Source organism: Lissotriton helveticus, chromosome 3_1, assembly GCF_964261635.1.
Source record: "Lissotriton helveticus chromosome 3_1, aLisHel1.1, whole genome shotgun sequence".
Lineage (NCBI taxonomy): Eukaryota > Metazoa > Chordata > Amphibia > Caudata > Salamandridae > Lissotriton > Lissotriton helveticus.
Window position 1 is genome coordinate 233884640 of NC_136061.1, and position 19691 is coordinate 233904330.

At 44.4% G+C, this 19691-nt stretch overlaps 1 protein-coding gene across 2 annotated transcripts in view; it reads left to right on the forward strand.

The window, feature by feature from the left end:
• Positions 1 to 19691, forward strand: part of P2RX1 (purinergic receptor P2X 1) — a 483889-nt gene that overhangs the window by 407511 nt on the left and 56687 nt on the right. For both annotated transcript variants that reach the window (XM_078679688.1, XM_078679689.1), the window contains 2 exons: positions 7445 to 7535; positions 9833 to 9898. In XM_078679688.1, the coding sequence (XP_078535814.1) occupies positions 7445 to 7535; positions 9833 to 9898 (157 nt within the window). The remainder of the gene's footprint in view (positions 1 to 7444; positions 7536 to 9832; positions 9899 to 19691) is intronic.

The window sequence follows — 19691 nt, forward strand, 5'->3', positions numbered from 1 at the left end:
TGAACCTTGTTCTTACTTATTTGATGTGCACTCCTTTCGAGCCACTTCACAATTGCCCTCTTCGTCTTCTTACTCTTAAGACTGCTTTCCTGGTTGCGATCACCTCTGCCAGGAGAGTGAGTGAGCTCCAGGCTCTTTCTTCTAAGCCTCCTTTCCTTTCTGTCCATCCGGACAAGGTTGTGTTGAGAACGCGTCCCTCTTTCCTGCCCAAGGTAGTCACAGCCTTCCACATCGGGCAGTCCATCACTTTGCCCACCTTCTTTCTGCCTCCGCATCCCTCGAAAGAGGAAGAGAGGCTCCACCTTCTTCACCCAAAACGTGCGCTCTCCTTCTACCTTGATCGCACACGCCAGTTCCGGGTGGATGACCAACTCTTTGTTGGTTACGTGGGGGCTAAGAAGGGACGGGCGGTGCACAAACGGACCATCTCTCAGTGGGTCGTGTTGTGCATCAAGGCATGCTACTCTTTGGCTAAAAAGGAGCCTCCTGTGGGGCTGAGGGCCCATTCCACTCGGGTCACGGTCGCTACTACGGCCCTGGGCAGGGGAGTCCCCTTGCAGGACATCTGTCAGGCAGCTACGTGGGCTTCGCTGCACACGTTCGCAAGACACTATTGCCTGGACAGCCAAGTCCGGAGAGATGGCTTTTTCGGCCGTTCCGTTCTCCAGGACTTTCTGGTGTGATTATTGGTTCGCAGATCCACCACCGGGGTTGGTATTGCTGGGGTATCTATTCTAAGGTAAGGAATCTAATACTAACCTGTTTCTTTCAGATGCACAAGTTACTTACCTTCGGTAACGATATATCTGTAAGTTACAGTAGTTAGTATTAGATTCCTTACCGCCCCATCCATCCTCCCCGTTCTGCGAACCGATATCTAGGGTTAAGGTCATCCGTTTGAGGGCCCTAGTTTCATGGCACCAGTGTTGGTTTTTATCATGGCTCTGCATTTCTCGGGCGATAAAGCTGTGTATAAGAACTGACGTCAGCCCGCGATGGCGGCGTCTAAGTACTCCAACGACGTCATCACGATGCCGACGACTGACGCGGAGCCACGGACGACGCCTACCGACGCGCAAGGGTGCTGCTACGCAAAACTTTACGGATCCAGTCTGACGCCTGGGGATATTCTAAGGTAAGGAATCTAATACTAACTACTGTTTCTTACAGATATATCGTTACTTAAGGTAAGTAACTTGTGCGACTAGTGTAGCCTACACATCCTAATGGCAAATCCCAAGAGGGAACTAGACGGTAGACCACAATACTTTTCAAATAGAAACTCTTTAACAGTCTAGTAAAAAAATTAGAAATAGATTCCAACAGTGGACTCCTAAAGGCATTGATGGCTTGCCACTGCGACCGTGGCTTGGAGATGGCTAGTCTTAGTAAAAAGCCACCTTTAAAGAAGTTAAAAGCACCTAATGGCCATTACGGGCGGCTGAGGTAGTGGTGATATATAAATCAGGAAAATCACCAAATCGGTGCTCGTCCTATTGTATGATATCCGTACTTAATGTAGAGGCCAAAATACTGGTGAATGCCCTCTTGAACCACCTCACCACAGTTATTTCTACTATTGTGTCCTGTGATCAGTCCGGTTTTATGATGGGAAGAGCGACACAGCATCATATCAGAAGAGTTTATAATACCCTAGCTCTGAGTGGTAGACGGCAAGGCCTACTGGCATTGCTTCTAGCTGACTTCGAAAAAGCTTTTGATTTAATTAACTGAGGTCATCTCTTTCCCTCCTGTGAAATATAATTTGGGTCCCAGGTTTTGCGGTTACAGCAAACTACTTCACACAGATCTCAAAACCCATGTCAGGATCGGGAAGGTTACCTCAGATGACATTGGAATCAGCTGAGGAACTCGGCAGGGCTGTCCCCTTTCCCCACTCGTTTTTGTGTTAGCAGTAGAGCTGCTGGTGCAATGGATCTAGGTAGATACGCATATCTGGGGTTTTCATAGGGTCCCGGCACTAGAAGATTATTATTATTATTATTATTAAGCGTTCTTATATAGCGCTCGATTACCCGTAGGCATCTCGGCGCTTGCCTTGGGAACCCGTCCTGGCTTTTCCCTGTGAGATACCCGTACTGGGCATCCCCAAGGTGAAAGCCAGGCATCCCGCCGCGGGGGGGCCGTAGTGGAGATTAAGCAAGCTAATGCCCAGAGCTGTAGAGTGTGAACCCGTGACTCGAGTAGGCACCGAAACGAGAATTATCGAATCCGTGGATATTTGGGCTCAAGACCCTGCCGCGTCGGGAATTGAACCCTAGTCCGGGGTCTGACCTCTGCTTCAGGGTCTGCCTCCTCTAACCAGTGAGCCACACTTCTCCAAGATAAAATCACTGTATCCACCAATTATGTACTGGTGTTCCTATCAGACCTGCAGTGGTCAAGCCCAGTCTGTTACAGATCATCTAGATTTTTGGTACTTTTTCAGGCCTATGTCTCAATGAGACCAAGTCGTTTCTGTAAATGATTGGTGACCAACCGGCTGACCTGGTATGGGTGAGAAACATAAGACGAGCGGAAGGGGGGGTGTTCAGATACTTAGGAGTCTATGTTACCCCATACCAACAGAATGTCTGGCATAACAACACCAAATCCTTGATAGATAAACTGGGAGCTGACATTTTGTTCTGGTCAGCCCTGCCCCTATCACTTCTGGACCGCTCGCTATCCTCAAGATGGTCTCATTGCCGTGTATCCTTTAACAGTTGCAGAATCTTCCTTATTTAATCCCCAAAACATAATTCACCAACTGGAAGGGACCATAGTGATGAATCTGTGGAATTGTGGGACTGTTGGAATTGCATTAAATAAATGTTATAAGTCCACATACGATGAGGGTATAGCAACAGCAGACATGATGTCCTATTATCAAAGCTACCCACTTGACAATCTTCCATGAATGGTAGCAAGATGCTGATGATGACCCGGTATAAGCCTCCAAAATGCTGGGCAATGCAGGGTACGTCCCCACTATCAGGACATCCATGCACTGGATCTCCCCCCGGATACATCAGTAGTACTGCACACTTGACACACAACACCAGCAGACCATTGTGGTGGAATGGTAGACTCTCAGGGGTACCCCCTTGTGCGAAGAACACAGACTTCCCCAGGTGAACCATTTGGGAGGCTTTGGTTTAGGGAATACTGTTGGGATCTCCAAACTAGTGGATGTGATGCGAGGTACTACGATGAAATTATTTGCAACACTTGAAAAGAAATTTGAACTCCTCCGTAGCCAATTTTTCTGATATCTCCAAATCCACCATGCATTGACGCCAGACACCATACTTGGGGGCCCTAGAGGACCCACTGATGGCTAGCCCCTTAGAGATTTAAATTTCTGGGGGAAAACCTGGGTCCTCATAAGACTTCACAAATATATTGCATCTTGGTCCTTAACACATCTGGCACGTTCCTGAAACAGAGAGGCCTGAGAATCATATCTAGGCCAGCTAGACGAGTAGAATTCCCCCATGGGAGGCGGCGATTGGCACACAGTTGAGACTCATTCAGCTGTATTATCATATAGCTGTATTATCTCCACTGTATATACTGGACGAGATATAGGTTGTGGAAGAGCACTTTGGTGCTCTCTCTGAGATGCTTACAATGCTGAGGGGAAGTCGGAGGCCCACTACATATAATTTGGTCCTGTAACTCCTTCTTGGGATGGGTTGTCCGCGTTAATGAGGAAGGTGCTGGGCTGGAATATCCCAAGAGACCCGAGACTAGTGCTACTACATATACAGGTTGATCTGGACAGTAAGAAATTTAAAATGTCACTGCTTTGGATGGCCCTAATGGTTGCTAAAAAGAGATATTCCATGGCATTGGGAAAACTATGCCACCCCCCTGCTAGAAGTCTGAAAAAGGGTCTGGACTTCTATATGACATCGGGGATACCAATCTACACAGCCAAAGGTTGCATGCGAAAGCACTCTAAGATTTGGGGGGACTGGGCTCAATTCAGAGGGCTCTTGCTTGAACCCAACATGTTCCGACAAGGGTCCAGGAATGAAGGAACCCGACCATTTTCTAATCTTAGCGTAGGAGGTAAACTGCGGAGACATGGGGAGAGAAAAGGTGGTAGGGATGAGGGTAAAAGCACTTTTTATGTACTTGTCTTCTATGCCAGTTTATTGAATCTGAGACTAACATCTTGTTGTAAATCTGACAATGGAGAAAACTTAATAAAAAGTTTTTTTTAAAAAGAACACCTCATGGATTCCCAGAAATGTAATTTTTATTTGTAGAAGCACAATATTTTTCAAATGTATTCCAATGACATGAATAAGATTTTAGAGTTGATGGACGCCTATACTTTTGTATGAATAATGGCACCTCAGGACAAGATTACACAGCCTGAATATTCATCGTCTCAAGTGCCATACCCCCTGCTATATGCAGTATAGGGATGCATAAGTCAGAGTACTGCCCCTCATCTGGTAACGGATCATCTAAAATACGCAGTGCACTTGTACTGGTAACTGCAATAGGAGAGAGCTTCATGGGCCACTACTCCAGCACTGGACCACAAGCAGAACCTCTACCTGTTTTTTCAGTGTTTTATATTACCCTCAGAATTAATAGAAGAGAATGTATATGTTTGGGCCATGGAAAGGATAGATCATCCCTTTTGCATGTTTCTGGGCATGGAGTCCATATGAAAAATCAGAGAGGGAGGTCATTCTTCCTGACGGCAAATAGATCTATTTCCAGAACTCCAAATTTCAGCTTTATCTGATGGAGCAATGATGGGGTCAGAATAAGAGAAATATCAGACTTCCGTTTTGTCCATGTTAAGCTTCAGACAGTTCATCCAGTCAGACACTGGTCACGTAGGTTGAAAAGTTATTTCTGGTGGTGTTATCATTGTCTGTCAGGGATATGATGAGCTGCATGTTGTCAGCGTAAGATACAATGTTGATTCCAAGGGCTCTAATGATGTCTGTGAGGAGTGCCCTGTTGATGCTGAAAACTGCTGGACTAAGAGATGATCCTTGTGAGACTCTACAGAGGAGTGTCTTGGGTTCCGAGGTGTTTTGTGGAATTCTAACTCTCCGAGTTCTGCCTGTCAGGAAGGAGGCAATCCATTTTGTAGCTGGTCCTTGTATTCTGATGTGAGGGTGTGGTATGAGATAGTTTTGAATGCTGTACAGAGATCGAGCAGGATGAGACTGCAGTATCTCGCCAGTCGAGGATGGTCCAGATGTTGTTGTTTTTTTTTATTTGTTTATTTGCATATCAAGTAGAGCATCAATATGGTACAGGTTACATAAAACGACAATCACAGAAGGGCATGCTCCTCACTGTACAGTAATAACGACCGTGATGTAAATTTTCAATTTTGGTGCATTATGATCAACTCAACAGAACCCCCGTAAATCTGCCACCCACCACCCCTAGTAAACCCACCCTTGGCACTCTTACTTGTAATTGCAGTTATCGAGCGGCATTTGGCTGCTCCCATACATAGCATCTTCCTAGGACATTGTCCCTTACGATCAGCCAGAGGTACAAACAACAAAAAGTATGGGTTCCTAGTTAACATGTTCCAAGGTGCACCCGTTAGTATCGAGGCAAGTTATGATGTAGTGAGGGTAGTAAACAGTTCAAGCAGTAGAGAGCGAGACATCCGATCCCTCCTCCCCGTCCAATTCAAAGGCTCCTAGTATTGTGAACCAGTCCAGCGATATCACTGACTTCCTATGGCCCCTGCGCTCCTCCCGCTTCAGTGCCTCCCCCTCCGCTTTGCCCCATCGTATAACTTCCGCATGGTCCAGATGTTGTTGATGGCTGCAAGGAGGGCTGTACATGTGCTGCGGTTTCTGCAGAATCCTGATTGCATGCTGTCCAATTGTTAGTAATATTCTAGGTGAATAGAGAGTTGTTTTTTGATTGCCTTCTCCGTAACCTTGGCAGGTAAAGGAAGCAGTGAGATGGGTTGGTAGTTGCTGAGTTCGCTCGGGTCGGCCAATGGTTTTTGCAGGAGCTTGTTGACTTCTGCATGCTTCCAGTTGACTGTGAGGGTAGCGCATTTGATGGATTGTTAATGATTGATGAGAGCGTGGAGCTAATATATCCTAAGTTAAAGGTTTGGTGGGGCATAGGTCTGTGGGGGTCCTGAGTGTATTAATTTCATAATTGCGGCCATGTCCTCGATGGTGAGTGGTTTTGCATGTGGTGTTGGGCAGTTGGTGGACAATGTCTCCTGGGTTGGGCTGTGGATTGATCTACAGATCATTGTGATTTTGTTGTGGAAGGAGTTGGAGAGGTTGTTGAGAGTTCTTGTGAGGGTGTGATGGAACTGTAGCTGCTGTGGGGTTAGAGAATTCCTTCATGATTGTGGAAAGTTCTTTGAAGTTGTCAGAGCTGATTTCTTTCTTTAGTGCTTGTTTTTTTTAATTAGTCTCGCTAGCATATGAGCACAGTCTTGTATTTCTCTATTTCCTTTCCAGTTGTTTTCAGTAGCGTTTGGATTCTCTGAGGTCATCAGTGTACCAGCTGGCTCGCTTGGAGGTCCTCCTCTGATTGATGTGCTTGAGAGGTGGAAGGTTGTTGGCGCAGTTAGATATCCATTTGTTGAATTTTTTTAATGTTGTGGTTTGGGGCATTATTGGGGATTGGCTGGCTGGTCCCGAGGATGTTGAACAAGTCTGCTTCAGCAATCTTAATCCAGCTGTGTCTAATAGTGCTGGGTAGGGTCGGAGTGGTGTCTGGTGGTGTGTTGATGATGCAGTGAACAATGGAGTGGTAAGCAGGATGGTGTGGCCGAATTTGATTTTGTCACTGGAGGTGAATATGGAGTCCGCAGTGTGTCCTGTGTTGTGCTTTGGACCCTGAAAGAGCTGTGCGAGTCTGATGTTGTTAAGGCTTTTGAGCAGGGCAGCGGAGTTGGGGTCCATGGGTTCGTTGAAGTGGAAGTTGTGGTCGCCAACGGGCTCGCAGGCCATTGCACAACATTTTTATCACACTCTCTCTGCCGTCTATAACGCTTTCTCCGTGTTCCTAACCGGTAAGACATTTCTTTTGTTGATTTTCTGATATTTGACCTTGCAGCAGCACATTTGCAAGTTCCATACTTGACAATAGACCCGATTAAAGCCTAGCCCTCAATAGAAGTCAAAGGGAGAAATACATTCTCGTACTATTGTAGTACTACTAAACATACTTCAAAATGCAGTTTGTGAATACGCGCCAAAAGATCCACTTAAATAGGTCTATGTATAAATTTGGCTTGTGGAACTTTTGGAGATGAAGCAGTGTTATCAAGTGGGTGAACGATGGTGAACCATACGTTAGGAACTGTGGGGTTGTTGTCTGCTTTTTGTGATCGCATTGTTATGTACAATGGATTTCCTTCTGAAAAGCCTCTCCGTGTGCCCGTCTCATATAACATGGTTTATGTTTCTCCTAAAAGGTACGCCAGATACTATATAGAAAACAGTGTCACCAAGCGAAACTTATACAAGGTTTTTGGAATTCGCTTTGATGTTTTGGTGAGCGGACAGGTAAGACAAGGACTTTTCTTTCTGACTTCTTTTTTTCTCCTCTAGTTTTTAGACTTGAGAAAAATTGTTGATATATTTAAAATACTTTGAAAATAACTTAGACCCTGAGTTAGACTACTATGGTAAGACTGCATTTGCAACAGGAAAATGTTGTTGTTGGGTTACCATACATTTGTATTGTTCTGCACATGTAAATCACCAAACGTGGTGCCTGCTCAGCAAAGGATCAGTGCCCTTAATGGAGCCGCCAAACTGGCAGATGCACTGATGTCACAGTAGATCCCTGTTTGCTTAGTTGGGATCTCTAAAGATGGCGGGGCAGTTTTCTATGGAGGCTGTATCCTTGGTTGACCTAGCTGACCAACAATCTGCTCACTAGTCTGTAATTAAGCGTTCTGTTGTTTTGGCCACAAAAGACATTTTTAAAAAAAGTATTTTGTGTAGAGATGAATGCTGCTGGAGCTATTCCAGATTATTAGAGTACATGCTAAACATTCAATTAAAGCCAGCGCTTCCATACGATGACATAGGGTAGTAACCTTAGGGCATCATCAAAAGACAGCAACAAGTTGCAACACAGAGACCTAAAAAAGACCTTTATGCTAGAGAGCACTCCTCAGAGGCATCAAACATCCTCTCACAGTTCATGGTAAAGAGTACTTTTACCAGCAAGGGTTCCATAAGGGCATCAAGCATCCCCTTATATTTCAAGCTGAAGAGTAATTTTTACTAGTGAGCGCTCCACAGGTTCAACAAGCATCCTCTCAATGTTAATTCTAAAGGGTATTTTTAACTAGTGAGCGCTCAACAGGGATGTCAAACATCCTCCTATTGTTCATACTGAAGGACACTTTTTAAGACGGAGCGCTCCACGGGGGCATCATATATCCCCTTATGTTTCCTGCTAAAGGGTACTTTTTATTAGAGGAAAGCTCCACAGAAGCACCAACCATCCTCCCTTAGTTCCTCCAGGCAGTTAGTACTGTAACTCTGTACCACCCAAAACAGTGGTATGCAACTGTGGGTTGTATAATATTTCCTGGTGCAAGAGAGCTAGTGAAAAGAGAAGCCCTTGTGTCTGTGCTCTTGTACTTCTGACGGAGCTCATTGTAGCTGTGACCTCCTGTCCAGGTACATTATGTTCACAGAAGGGTGGCAAGAGGTATTTAAGCTACACTCATGAATCTCATTACTTTTTTTACTGGGACACTGCAAACCAACCAGAGGTACCCTCGGGTTGCTTAATGAGGGACTGAGCCATCTCTCTATGCAAGCTGGTTCTTGTCGTGCATGGACGGATTTACAAATCATGCTGTTAAGAAACTTGAAAAGAGTATTCTTTTCCTGCCGTACAATGGTTATACATCTTTGTGTTCATATATATATTTTTTAATTTATTAACATTTTTATTTATTTCCACAAATTCTTTGACATTTGTCTAAACGGAAGTGGTAATTCTGTTTTAGTTGATGTTAATGAATACATTTAATATATGCTGGCTCATTTAAGGTGGGGTTAGCTGCTTGCCCGCCTCTGGGGGCTATCCCCGACACACAACTGCCCACCATAATTGGAGCTGTCCACCACCTCAGCGGGTATTGTTCTGGCTTCAGTTTCAGTTTTATTGACAGTTTGATATGATGCCTAAAAAGGCAATACAAGCATTGCAAGTACAAACGTAATATAAAAAAATATTCTGGCGAAAGTGACCCTGCTGGCATAGCAGGAACCCTTTCATCAAAACTTTTAATGCCTCCCAGTACTAAGCACTGTCCATTATTCGGATTTGTTTCTCCCAAAATTGGAGTTTATTTCTGTCAATGAAAAAAAAGCAATCAGCAGAACGTTTTATTCATGCACCATGCACATCAGGGCATCCGGATCCAGGTCAAGGAAAATGTACTGCAATATAGGATGACTTCTCAACATACACAGAGCGCCAGCCCCGTGGTACATGGGCTGTTAATCAAAGGTTTCCACCGGAGACCCCGCAAATAAAACCTAGAGGTTCTAGTGGATTTAAGAGGGGTCTCCAGTCCTGCCGAACCAATAATGACCTCCTTGATGCTATGGATTACGCACTGAGAGGTAAACCATTTTACTACCATGATACCAATGTTATTTCCATATTGCCCCTCTCGGAGACAATAATTTCTTCAAAACGCTCAACTCTAATTTCTTGAAAATGCGCAACTGGATAATTTCTTACCCTACAGAAAGTTTACATTGTGAAATTGCTTGCTTGGGTTTTGTTTTACTTTTATGTAATATATATTTTCTTTACTTTTTGTCTTCAGGCAGGTAAATTTAATATCATTCCAACAATGACGACAATTGGGTCCGGAATAGGCATCTTTGGAGTGGTGAGAGCAAAATCACGATTAATTTTGATGCTAACCATGATATATATTATTTTTATTGTTTTTGTAGTCATACGGGCGAGGGTTTGCGATGGGCATCTTACAGTACGAAATAGAATGAGATGTCTACATTTATATAATGTTCTCATCAGGTTTTTTTTGTCTATTTTGTGCAGTAATGCAGGCCTATATGTATAACCACCCATCCTCAACAAAATATAGAGATTGTATGATTTTCGATGCGCAACACTGGCTTTGGTAATTTCTATGGAGGTTATTCACCGTTAGACCGCACTGCCCCCCTCCCAATTTCTGTTGATTACATTGGATAACAGATCATGTCCATGGGAGAGTAGCTAATACTGCAGCTAGAAATCTCAATCTCCCGTGACTTAGTCATTTCTGGGGTGCACCTTTGTGAGTTTCAGAAGCTAAAATAGGGAATAACCTAGGAAATCAATTTATTCCCACCAATTTATAAAGGGTTTTTCCCAAGCTCCGGCCACTGGATAAGTGCTGCCTGCTTTCACTAAGCAAAATTTACCCTGACAAAACAAAGCCTGTGTAGGTTTTCCCACCAACTGCATGCAGCCGAGGTGAGGTCTTTACTGGTAAACTGGTGCAGCTGTGGGCAGCAGGGCCAGTTCTAGTGTGGTAAGGGTGGCACCTAAACATGATCTTTTGCCCTCTCAGACATAGCAGAAGAAGCCATTGAGAATAAACCTGTTAAGTGCTTCTTCCATGTCAATGGGCAGAAAGAGAACAATATTTGGAAGGTTTGTAATGAAGTGTGTCCCGTTTTAGATAGAGACAGTCAGGTTGTCCATTGAGTCTTCAGTCTTTCTGAGATTGTTAAAATGAGAAATTATAAGGCATAGGTAAGGTGGGCAATTGCCTAGGTACCCAACCTTCCTTAAAAGGAAGGGGGACAATTAGCAGGAGTATTGTTTTATTTGACAGCTAGACCTCCTCCCGTCACAGCAGCTTAGTGTACATATCCTTCTGCCTAACCCTTGCGCTCTCAGACAGCTGGTGGCAATGAAATTGAAAGAAACATTCCGTTACATGTCTTCGAGCAATAAGAACTCAGGCATAAATTGCATAAAAGGCCAGTAGTGATCAAATTCATTATTATCAAGTACAATACATGACCAGAAAAAGTCCTCACTAATACATAAAGTATACTGACCCCCACCTTAATGAGTCCCAAATGTTGCAACAATTAACTCACTTTCCCTGCAACATTATCTTTTTCATCTTCCATTCCCAGACCTTCCCATGCATTTGCGAATCTCTCTCTCACGTGGCCTACCAATCATCTCCAAATGAACTCTTCTATGCCCCCTTATAGGTACACCCCACCCTCTAAGGAGTGGATATACCCGCATCTGACTCTCTAGTCCCCGAAATAGCACCACCCAGGAAAAACACCCAGGAAAACCCTGGAAAGGTATTTTCCTGCCCCAGCCTGTCTGGCAACAGGCTCAATGGCTTCAAAGGTTCTCAGTTCCCATACGACAATCTCATTCCACATGCTTGCAAGCAATTCTCTTAACTCCATCTGTCCTCAACGTTATTATGAGCCAATACCTTTACTCTGGCAGACTGACACAAATCCCTCATTGCTCTGATTAATCTTCTCCGAGCCTTTTCAACTGCTGCATGTTTCATGGGACTCCTTCAAATTCTTCATGGTAAAAATTCAGACCAGACCACGTTTGTTGCCACCCACATCTTTTTCAATTAACAGCAGATCACCATTCATTTGCTTCAATAAATTCAAAACAGACAAATAAACCAAGTCATTCTCCCATAGTTGGATAATTAACATAGCGGGACAGCCTTTGTTAACAAAAATATCAGATAATAGTGGTGTCACACCACTTTTTCCCTTCCATAAAACTTTATGTCTGCTACTTGGAAGGCCCAGAGATCTGCCATAAACTTGCTGATCCACAAATGTTGGATAAAGGAATGGTCTATGATCCAGGTAATCATCTTGGCCCTTGCTGATCCAACTATGCAACCTGCATAAAGAGAACATAAAACAGTAAATAGGAACAGCAAACTGAAAAACATAATAAACTATTTCCTGATGCTTTATGGCAACAACTGGGCTTCCATTAAGTATGGGTGGAAAATTCGTTCCGCTCGCGGAATTTGCGGATTTTTGACAATTTCGCGAATCACGGGAATTGCCCAAAAATCCGCATTTCGCGAGTTGGCGAATTTTTTTTCTTGTTTGCACTTCAAAAATACAATCTCGCGCGCGCAGCATTGACTTACCATGATTCTGCGTTCGTTGATGAGTTTTCCTCCCTGTTTGCATGCGTTGCGAGATTTTGGTAGCTGGCCGAGCGACGCCGCGATTGCGAACACGTCATTGCTACCCGAAACAGAAAATTGTGAACGTGAACACGCCATTGCGACCCGAAACAGGAAATTGTGAATGCAAGCACGTCATTGCGACCCGAAACAGGAAAAAGGCATGGCGAGCAGGCTGGTTAATTGGAAACAACATGTTCGCGACCGTTGCAACGGTATGCGCAAGTTCCCGCGAACTCGCCCCCACAAAATTTAGCAAGCTCGTGGAATTTGGCAGATTTTGCGAATCGCGATTACGAATTTGCGTGAATTCGCGTATCGCAAATTCCGCCCATGCTTAGCTTCCATCCTCCAATTCTCTAATTCACCTGACTTGAAAGACCCAGTTTGTCTGCTTCTGTAGGTACCCACATCTGAAAACAATGATTGCCAAATCTTTCCTTATTCAGACCCAAACTGCTGAAGACCATTTTCATGATTGCCAGAAATTGCAATGCTGTCACCCCAAGACCCATTTTCATGACAAAATATTGCCACTCCCCTCTGACCTTGCCAAATAAAACATCGTTCCCATTACATCATAGAGCAAAGCTCAGTCACCTCACACTTACTGCCAAATCAAATTGCCCTTGTGCAAGCCCTAACTTTTTGGAACGTGTTGCAAAGCCAATTGTGTGAGACCTGTCCAGGCCGCCATGTTGCGCGTTGACTACCAAAGGTGGGGGCCTGGGTTTCAATGGGTTATCACCTTTTACCCCCTGCTTAGGTCTACTGGAGGGTAAACCAAAACACGGGGGCACTAAATGAGTCCAACCTTCCCTGAACTGAAACTGTCTCCACACCATCTTGCCCCACTGCTTCAACTGCTGCTGAAAACCTGTTATCACAAGGGGGCACACCCAACAGGACACTCTGGCTGTCAAGAAATCTTTATCCCCTCATGTGTTCAGTAAACTTTGCCACAGGTGCTTAAATACCATATGGGACTACTTTTCCCAGAAAATCTTGCACAGGACCTCAGTGCCGTCATTCAAGGGAGCCTTATTTTAACCTGTGCCCTCCATTGTGCCTCAGGATTTAATTCATTCAGCTGAGTTCTGGGAAGCATCTCCTCACCACCATCCTCAACAAGAGGCCCGCCCATCTCCTGCTCCTCCCCAAGCTGCAACGCCCCTTCTGATACAGCTGTGCTCCTGTAGACCTTTTTGGAGACGTGGCTGCATGTGGCTGCTCATCTTCTCCCACTTCCCTGCCCTCAGTGTCTACTTACTGGGATTTGACAAGCATAAACAGTGGCCACAGCAGCCTCCCTTCTGGGTCTCTCCATTCCAACCCATGCCTCTTCAAGGACACCGGGTCTTAACACGTTTTGTCACCCTGTACAGCAACGATGCGCAGGGTCTCTCGGGCAATTTCACACTTTCTTTGCTCCATAACACCATGGCTAATAAGTACTGCTTCTATTTATTGACACAGCTGCTTTGACAAGCCAAAGGATACATTTCCCTACATCCCCCCTTTGCTTATTTGCTACCTCAACAAGGCTGCCCCTATTACACAGAAAAGTTTGTCTTATCGCCTGAACCAACTGTGTCACGACGTCAATGGCTATATACCACTAACCTCTGAGAGATGTCAGCAGGAACGATGGATAGACGATAATACCCCCTCCTCTCCAGAACGCACAACACACAGTGTAAAACAAACACAACTATGTATTTATGCCCCCTGGGGAAAAGGGAAGTGGATAAAATAATAAAGGCTGTTCCAGAGAGGCTTCTGAACGTATATTCGGTATGTCGTCCACCCACACTCACGCAGGTCTCTAAGAACCCCCAGTAGTACTGTAAATAAAGAAAGAACAAGAAACCATTGGTTAGGGACCCATCACTTCACATGAATTAAAGAACCAAACATTCAGTTATGAAAATACTAACTACTGTGGAGGACTAGAGCTCCAGAAAGTCTCTCTCGTGAATCAATCCAAGTAGCAGCAAAATAATCCGTGTGGTTATCGAACGACCTCCTCAAAATCAGCAAGGATAAATATCAGGAGTTCAAAATCAGCAAGGGAATCCCATAAAGGCAAAATCAGCAAGGGAAAAAACAAAGAAAAGCAAAATCAGCAAGGGGCCTCTTCATACAGCACGTACCGGTACCGGCACGTCAGGGTCCATGAAATAGTATCCCACAAGAAAGTACTCCAGTGACGGAGACGACAACGCGCTCCTGCGCGGGTCTCACAAACGTCACCGAATAGCGAGACAGCCCGTCTTACAAATGCGGGGACTCGCAAACACAATTGGACGTAGAAATAAGTCTCTGCAACTGCAGCACACAAAAAAGGCTGTTCCGGTCGAGGCCGGTGAAACAGAATCAAAGTACCTGAATGCTACTCAAGGGAACAGGAGATGGCTCCGTCGCTTACTCAAACGGGATCCTGATTGACAAGCCCAGAGCAGCGACCTCGGAAGCGCTTTGTAGACACGGCGCTTCCGAGGCTATTCGCACTGCTCCTCTGGGACCTGTAGTTCCACATACGCTAGGCTCCCTCTGGTGGCGGTTTACAGATGCGGCTTCGTCTGATATGCATCACACACGCTGTAGTTCCCCTTCCTTTTCTAGCACCCCACAGAATCGCTACAACTGTACAACACAAAAAAGGACAGTGGACCACAGAGCACTGATGCAGTACCAGTTTAGACAACCTGACCAATATCTTACCAAAACGTATAAACATAGGGGCATATTATCAAGGAATGGCGTTAAAATTATCGCCTGGTAAGAAAAACTGCCAGTTACATACTTACATTTCTTAAGTTGCCTTCTCTTTTACCCAAGATGACTTTTGACATACATTTGTGTGCGTGACAATGCAGGTTAACATTATCTGAATCTGCATTGCTTACATTTCTACTTAGTAGACACACTTAGTACAAGGGATAAAGTTCACTACGCTAATGTCATCATTGTTATTGCCCGGTAGGTGACAACACTATCCAATTAGAATAAACGATTGCGGCCTGACAGCGGTTGCGACAGGGCCACATGATTGCAGTTTATTATGTATACAGAACCACTTCCTTCTTTTAGGGAAAGGAGCACTCAGCTGACTCTGCAAGGTTACTGCATGCTGGAATTCCATTTCAGCTGATTCCTGTTTACCAACACAAAGGATGTCAAGCTCTATAGCCAGACGGACAGCCTGATGACACTTCCCCCCAGCTAATGGGGAGTCAGACCACCCGGGCAGGGATTTGACAGATCACCCACCCTAGGCAAGGCAAGGTTAGGTAGCGCTAGGTAGGAGTACACTATAAACAGTACTCATATGCCCACAAATATTCACTATCCTAGCAAAATGGTGTAATTGTTCATCCTTTTTACTGTTCTCATAATGCTAATTATGCTTATCTGTTTCATTCTACTAATTATCGCAGCACACTTATTATATACAAGAATCGCAATGCTTCAATAAATATTGAAACGCCTTGCTGAGAATTTCTTGTGTATTCCTTTGGGTATGCATGAGAGTCCAAACAAGAGGGTTCTAGATCTGCTACCACGATTTACTTGGGGTATCGGGGTTGTCATGTTCTGAGGTTGCACATACATTTGTTACCCTGTAAGGTTAGGAGTCCAGATGGTGCACTATGGGCTAACATATTATGAGGGCGTGCACCAAATCAGTCTGGCACTATCCTGATGTTTATGTTGTCCAACAAATGTACAGTTTTACCAGAAAGGTACACATTGTATGACAACAGTGATATGAAAATGCACACACGGAATCTGCAGGGGGTAAAATGAGTGGCTCTAATGACTCTCAATGTAAGACATAGGCAGTGACTGCTGCTGAAGCTGATAAAGCTGTTGCTGCTCTGTTTGTAGCAATTTCTTTTCATTTTTTCAAGTCCACCAGTAATACAAAGTCAATATTTTCCAACAGGTTTGATTTAAAGTTCCTAATGGAGCATTAAATCTTCCAAATGGTCAAGTCAAAAATAGCAGCCTGTCCAGCAAAGGAAAAAGAGAGGACGAGCTGAATAGAGGTTTTCAGCTGATCAGACTAAGGAGAAATCTCAAATAAAGACTAAAGCATTCTGTGAAACCCCTTGTCTCCTTCCCCTTCACATCTCTTACCATGGTGATCTTACTATAGTTTTCTCTTTAATTGCTTGTGCCCCTCCCATTTTCTTCACCCTCTCATTTATCTTACTCAGCAGAGGAGGAGCTCACTGTGTAGCCAGAGAAGTATACACATAGAAAGAGGAGCGGAGAGGCAAAACAGGAGAAAAGAATTAAGGAGAAAATATAATAGTTTATGTGAAATTGTGAAAATAGCTGGAACTTTGATTTAGCATGTACAGTTGCTGCTAGAACGCGGAGGCATAGGGTGATATGTTTGTGATAATAAATAACCATCAATTAAAGCTACAATTTCAGGCACTAGGTACATATGTCTTTTTTTAATAATAGACACTAAACCATTAAATACCCACAAAGACGAGGCTGGGTAGACACTAAATTCCACATAAAATATTGTTACAAGACAAAAAAATCTAGATCCAGGTGCAAAATGTAATAGCCTTGTCATGTTCATTTTTAGGTCTCGACTAGCGTAGGCTGCGCAAATGCGCAGCCTCGCCAGCGAGACTTAATGACTCTGAGTAGCGAGGGTAAACCCCGCCCCTCTTCTCCATTGGCTGGCCTCCTAAACGGCGACCAGCCATTGGAGAAGAGGTCTCAGTGTCGTCATTCTCTCGCTCTAAGCCCCGTCTTTTTCGGATTGGGGGTGTGTTTTTTCGTTTTGTTCTACTAGTGACGTTGTCAGTCAAAAACACGCCCCCCAATCGCAAAAGGACGGGGCTTAGATCGAAAGAAGAACCTTTTGTCTGTAAGCCCCGTCCTTTTCAGACTGGGTGGCGTGTTTTTGATTGTTGTTTACATCCTAGAAAACACGCCCCCTAATCTGAAAACGACGAGGCTTATAGACAAATGGCGAGCGCTCGAGCTCTTGTTTTCTCTCTACTGCATTTGTTAAAAGTTACTGGCTAGCACACCTTTGCAGTGCTCGCTCTAAATACGGTAATAAGGAAATATGTGCGAGGAACAATGATGAACAACGATCACCTCAGTGGTTACAATGCCCTCCTCTCGACCCCCTACGAGTACTTTAAAATCATGTGATAACATCCTCATTGTTACCTTTGCAATGCGCCCATTCCAAGATGGCCCCCAATTGTAGGGTTTCTGTTTGGAATCCCTTAGTTTGCTTTTTGTGTTTCACCTAGAACCCAGTCGTGACGCTTTACGTAGAACACGTTCGACCACGGCTGTGAACTATCTCCTTTACTGCCAGGTTTTAAGAAAGGAGTTCTGGACAGTCAGAGCTGTGAGTAAGAACAGCAGGACAGTCGGAGCTGTGGTTAAGAACAGCAGGGATGGGGACCCAGGGTATTGTTTAAAGGGAGGCTTTTCTGAATATCTTTTTGTATGTGGGGTCTTAGTATAGTGGACGGGAGAGAAAGCTCACTACTTCTGCAGGTAGGTCGGAACGTTTGAGGGTTAGAGGTCGAGATGGTGTACTAGCAGTGCCACAGTTGAAGTGACCAGGCAGGCCATGAGTACTTATGAGTGGGGTCACAAAGCAAGCGCTACAGTCAAGTCTTAGCTTTTCTAGATAATGTGCAGAGTGTAAGGAGGCTTGCAGCAGTTTAGGATCCGAGTGCTCTGATTAGATTAGGTTGCAAAAGACTCATACTGGAGTCGGGTAGGGAGGGGCATGCTACCAGTCTTTTCCGTGTTGAAGACCAGCCATCTCCCAGAATCTTATGAGTGGAATTCCCATGGCTTTCCGGTAGGAGGGTGACCGATCACGAGGGGATTGTAGCGACGTCATTAGAGGCTAAAGATTGCTGGGTAGAAACGTCTGTGTTCAGTGCTTTAGAGTTGTCCAAGGAGCCCTCCTTGCATCACATTTATCTTTTGCAGTTTTATATAGGGGGAACTCGACCCGAAGGTTTTGGAGCGCTTTACAGGAGCAGCAGTTAGTTACATTACAGAAGGACATATTCGTTTTTGGTAGACGTGGGGGTGATTAAATAAGTTGCCCAGAACCAGAAAATGTTGAGTCGACGAGGATACTCTAACCTGATTCCCCAGTTCCAAAGTTGGCAACTCTGGCCATTATGCCACATCCTCCCTAAGTAATAGTTCAGCTACGTGACAATGCCTTGTTCAGCGATGCTGTGTACTCCACGTTTTTGTTGCCTTTGCGAATAATGTTAGCTTTGTGTGTACACCCTAGCTTTTATCCCCGGGTCATTAAATCCCCCGGAGGCTGCTTTTCTCACTGCCATCTAAATACTTAAGCCTTTCCCGAGAAGGAACAGAGCGCGGTGTTTGTAAGCTCAGAAACACTGTGTTAAATAGATCCTGACTGCAGAGCTAACTTTGCTCTCAGTGAGGTTTTAAATATTTATTTTTTAGTATCTTCATGTATTTGTGATGCTGGCTATCTTCAGAGATGTGTGTAGTGATGAATCCTATTAAGGTGGAAGAATCTTATGTAGCAAAAAAGCAGCATGAATTATTTTCCATAAGGCTGTGTACACTGTTACTTTTAATATTCAGAGGAAAAGAGTTGCAGAGTTAAGGTGCGAGCACAGGAAATGATCGGGCCACTAATCGAGGATTTACAAAATTAAGGTCTTTTTCAAGATGTTTATTGAGATCGGGTGTTCCCAGATCAGGGTCTGAGAGAAGTCTATTAAATTGTTGAGAACAACGAAGGGAAGACTGTTTGAGCATTAACAAATATTGCTGACGCCATATCCTGCCCTCATTCACATATGAAGTTAAAATAGCGTGAGTTCATCGTGCATTTTGTTTGTGAAAAAGCCCCAAACACCCAACATGTGCAAGAAAGGTCTTAAATAATTAAGCATAACGTACTAATGTATGTATTTGTAAAGGCAGTTTCTGCTAATAAGAGAAAATATGTTGCCTTTTATCTTCCCTACTATTTTCATCTACCCAATATTTATGGGGTGCATGAAAAAGTTTTTCGCCGGATTTGAACATTCTTTCCATGTGAGGTGACAAACGGGGTTCCAAATTAATTGTCTGCTTGCTCATAATCTTGGGAAATCCTGTAAGGCGAAACAAGCAGGCAAAATAGAAATCCTGGATATAAGTCTAAATTTCGCACATATACTGATGTTTTGCAGAGTGGGTTCTTAAGACCCATGTAGGGATGTTATTGTCCTTCAGCTGTAACAACAGAGGATTTGTGTGACTTGTTCGGGGACACCCACAGAGGGCAGCCCTTCACAAAGCACTCCCATGCCATCTTTCTGTGTGACCCTCTCCTCAGACGCCCTTAAGGTCACCTATGACCCAGTCGGGCTTGGAATGATCATCTGCACTCAGTTGCCTTGGCTACCGCGTGTACAAAACGTCATTCGTG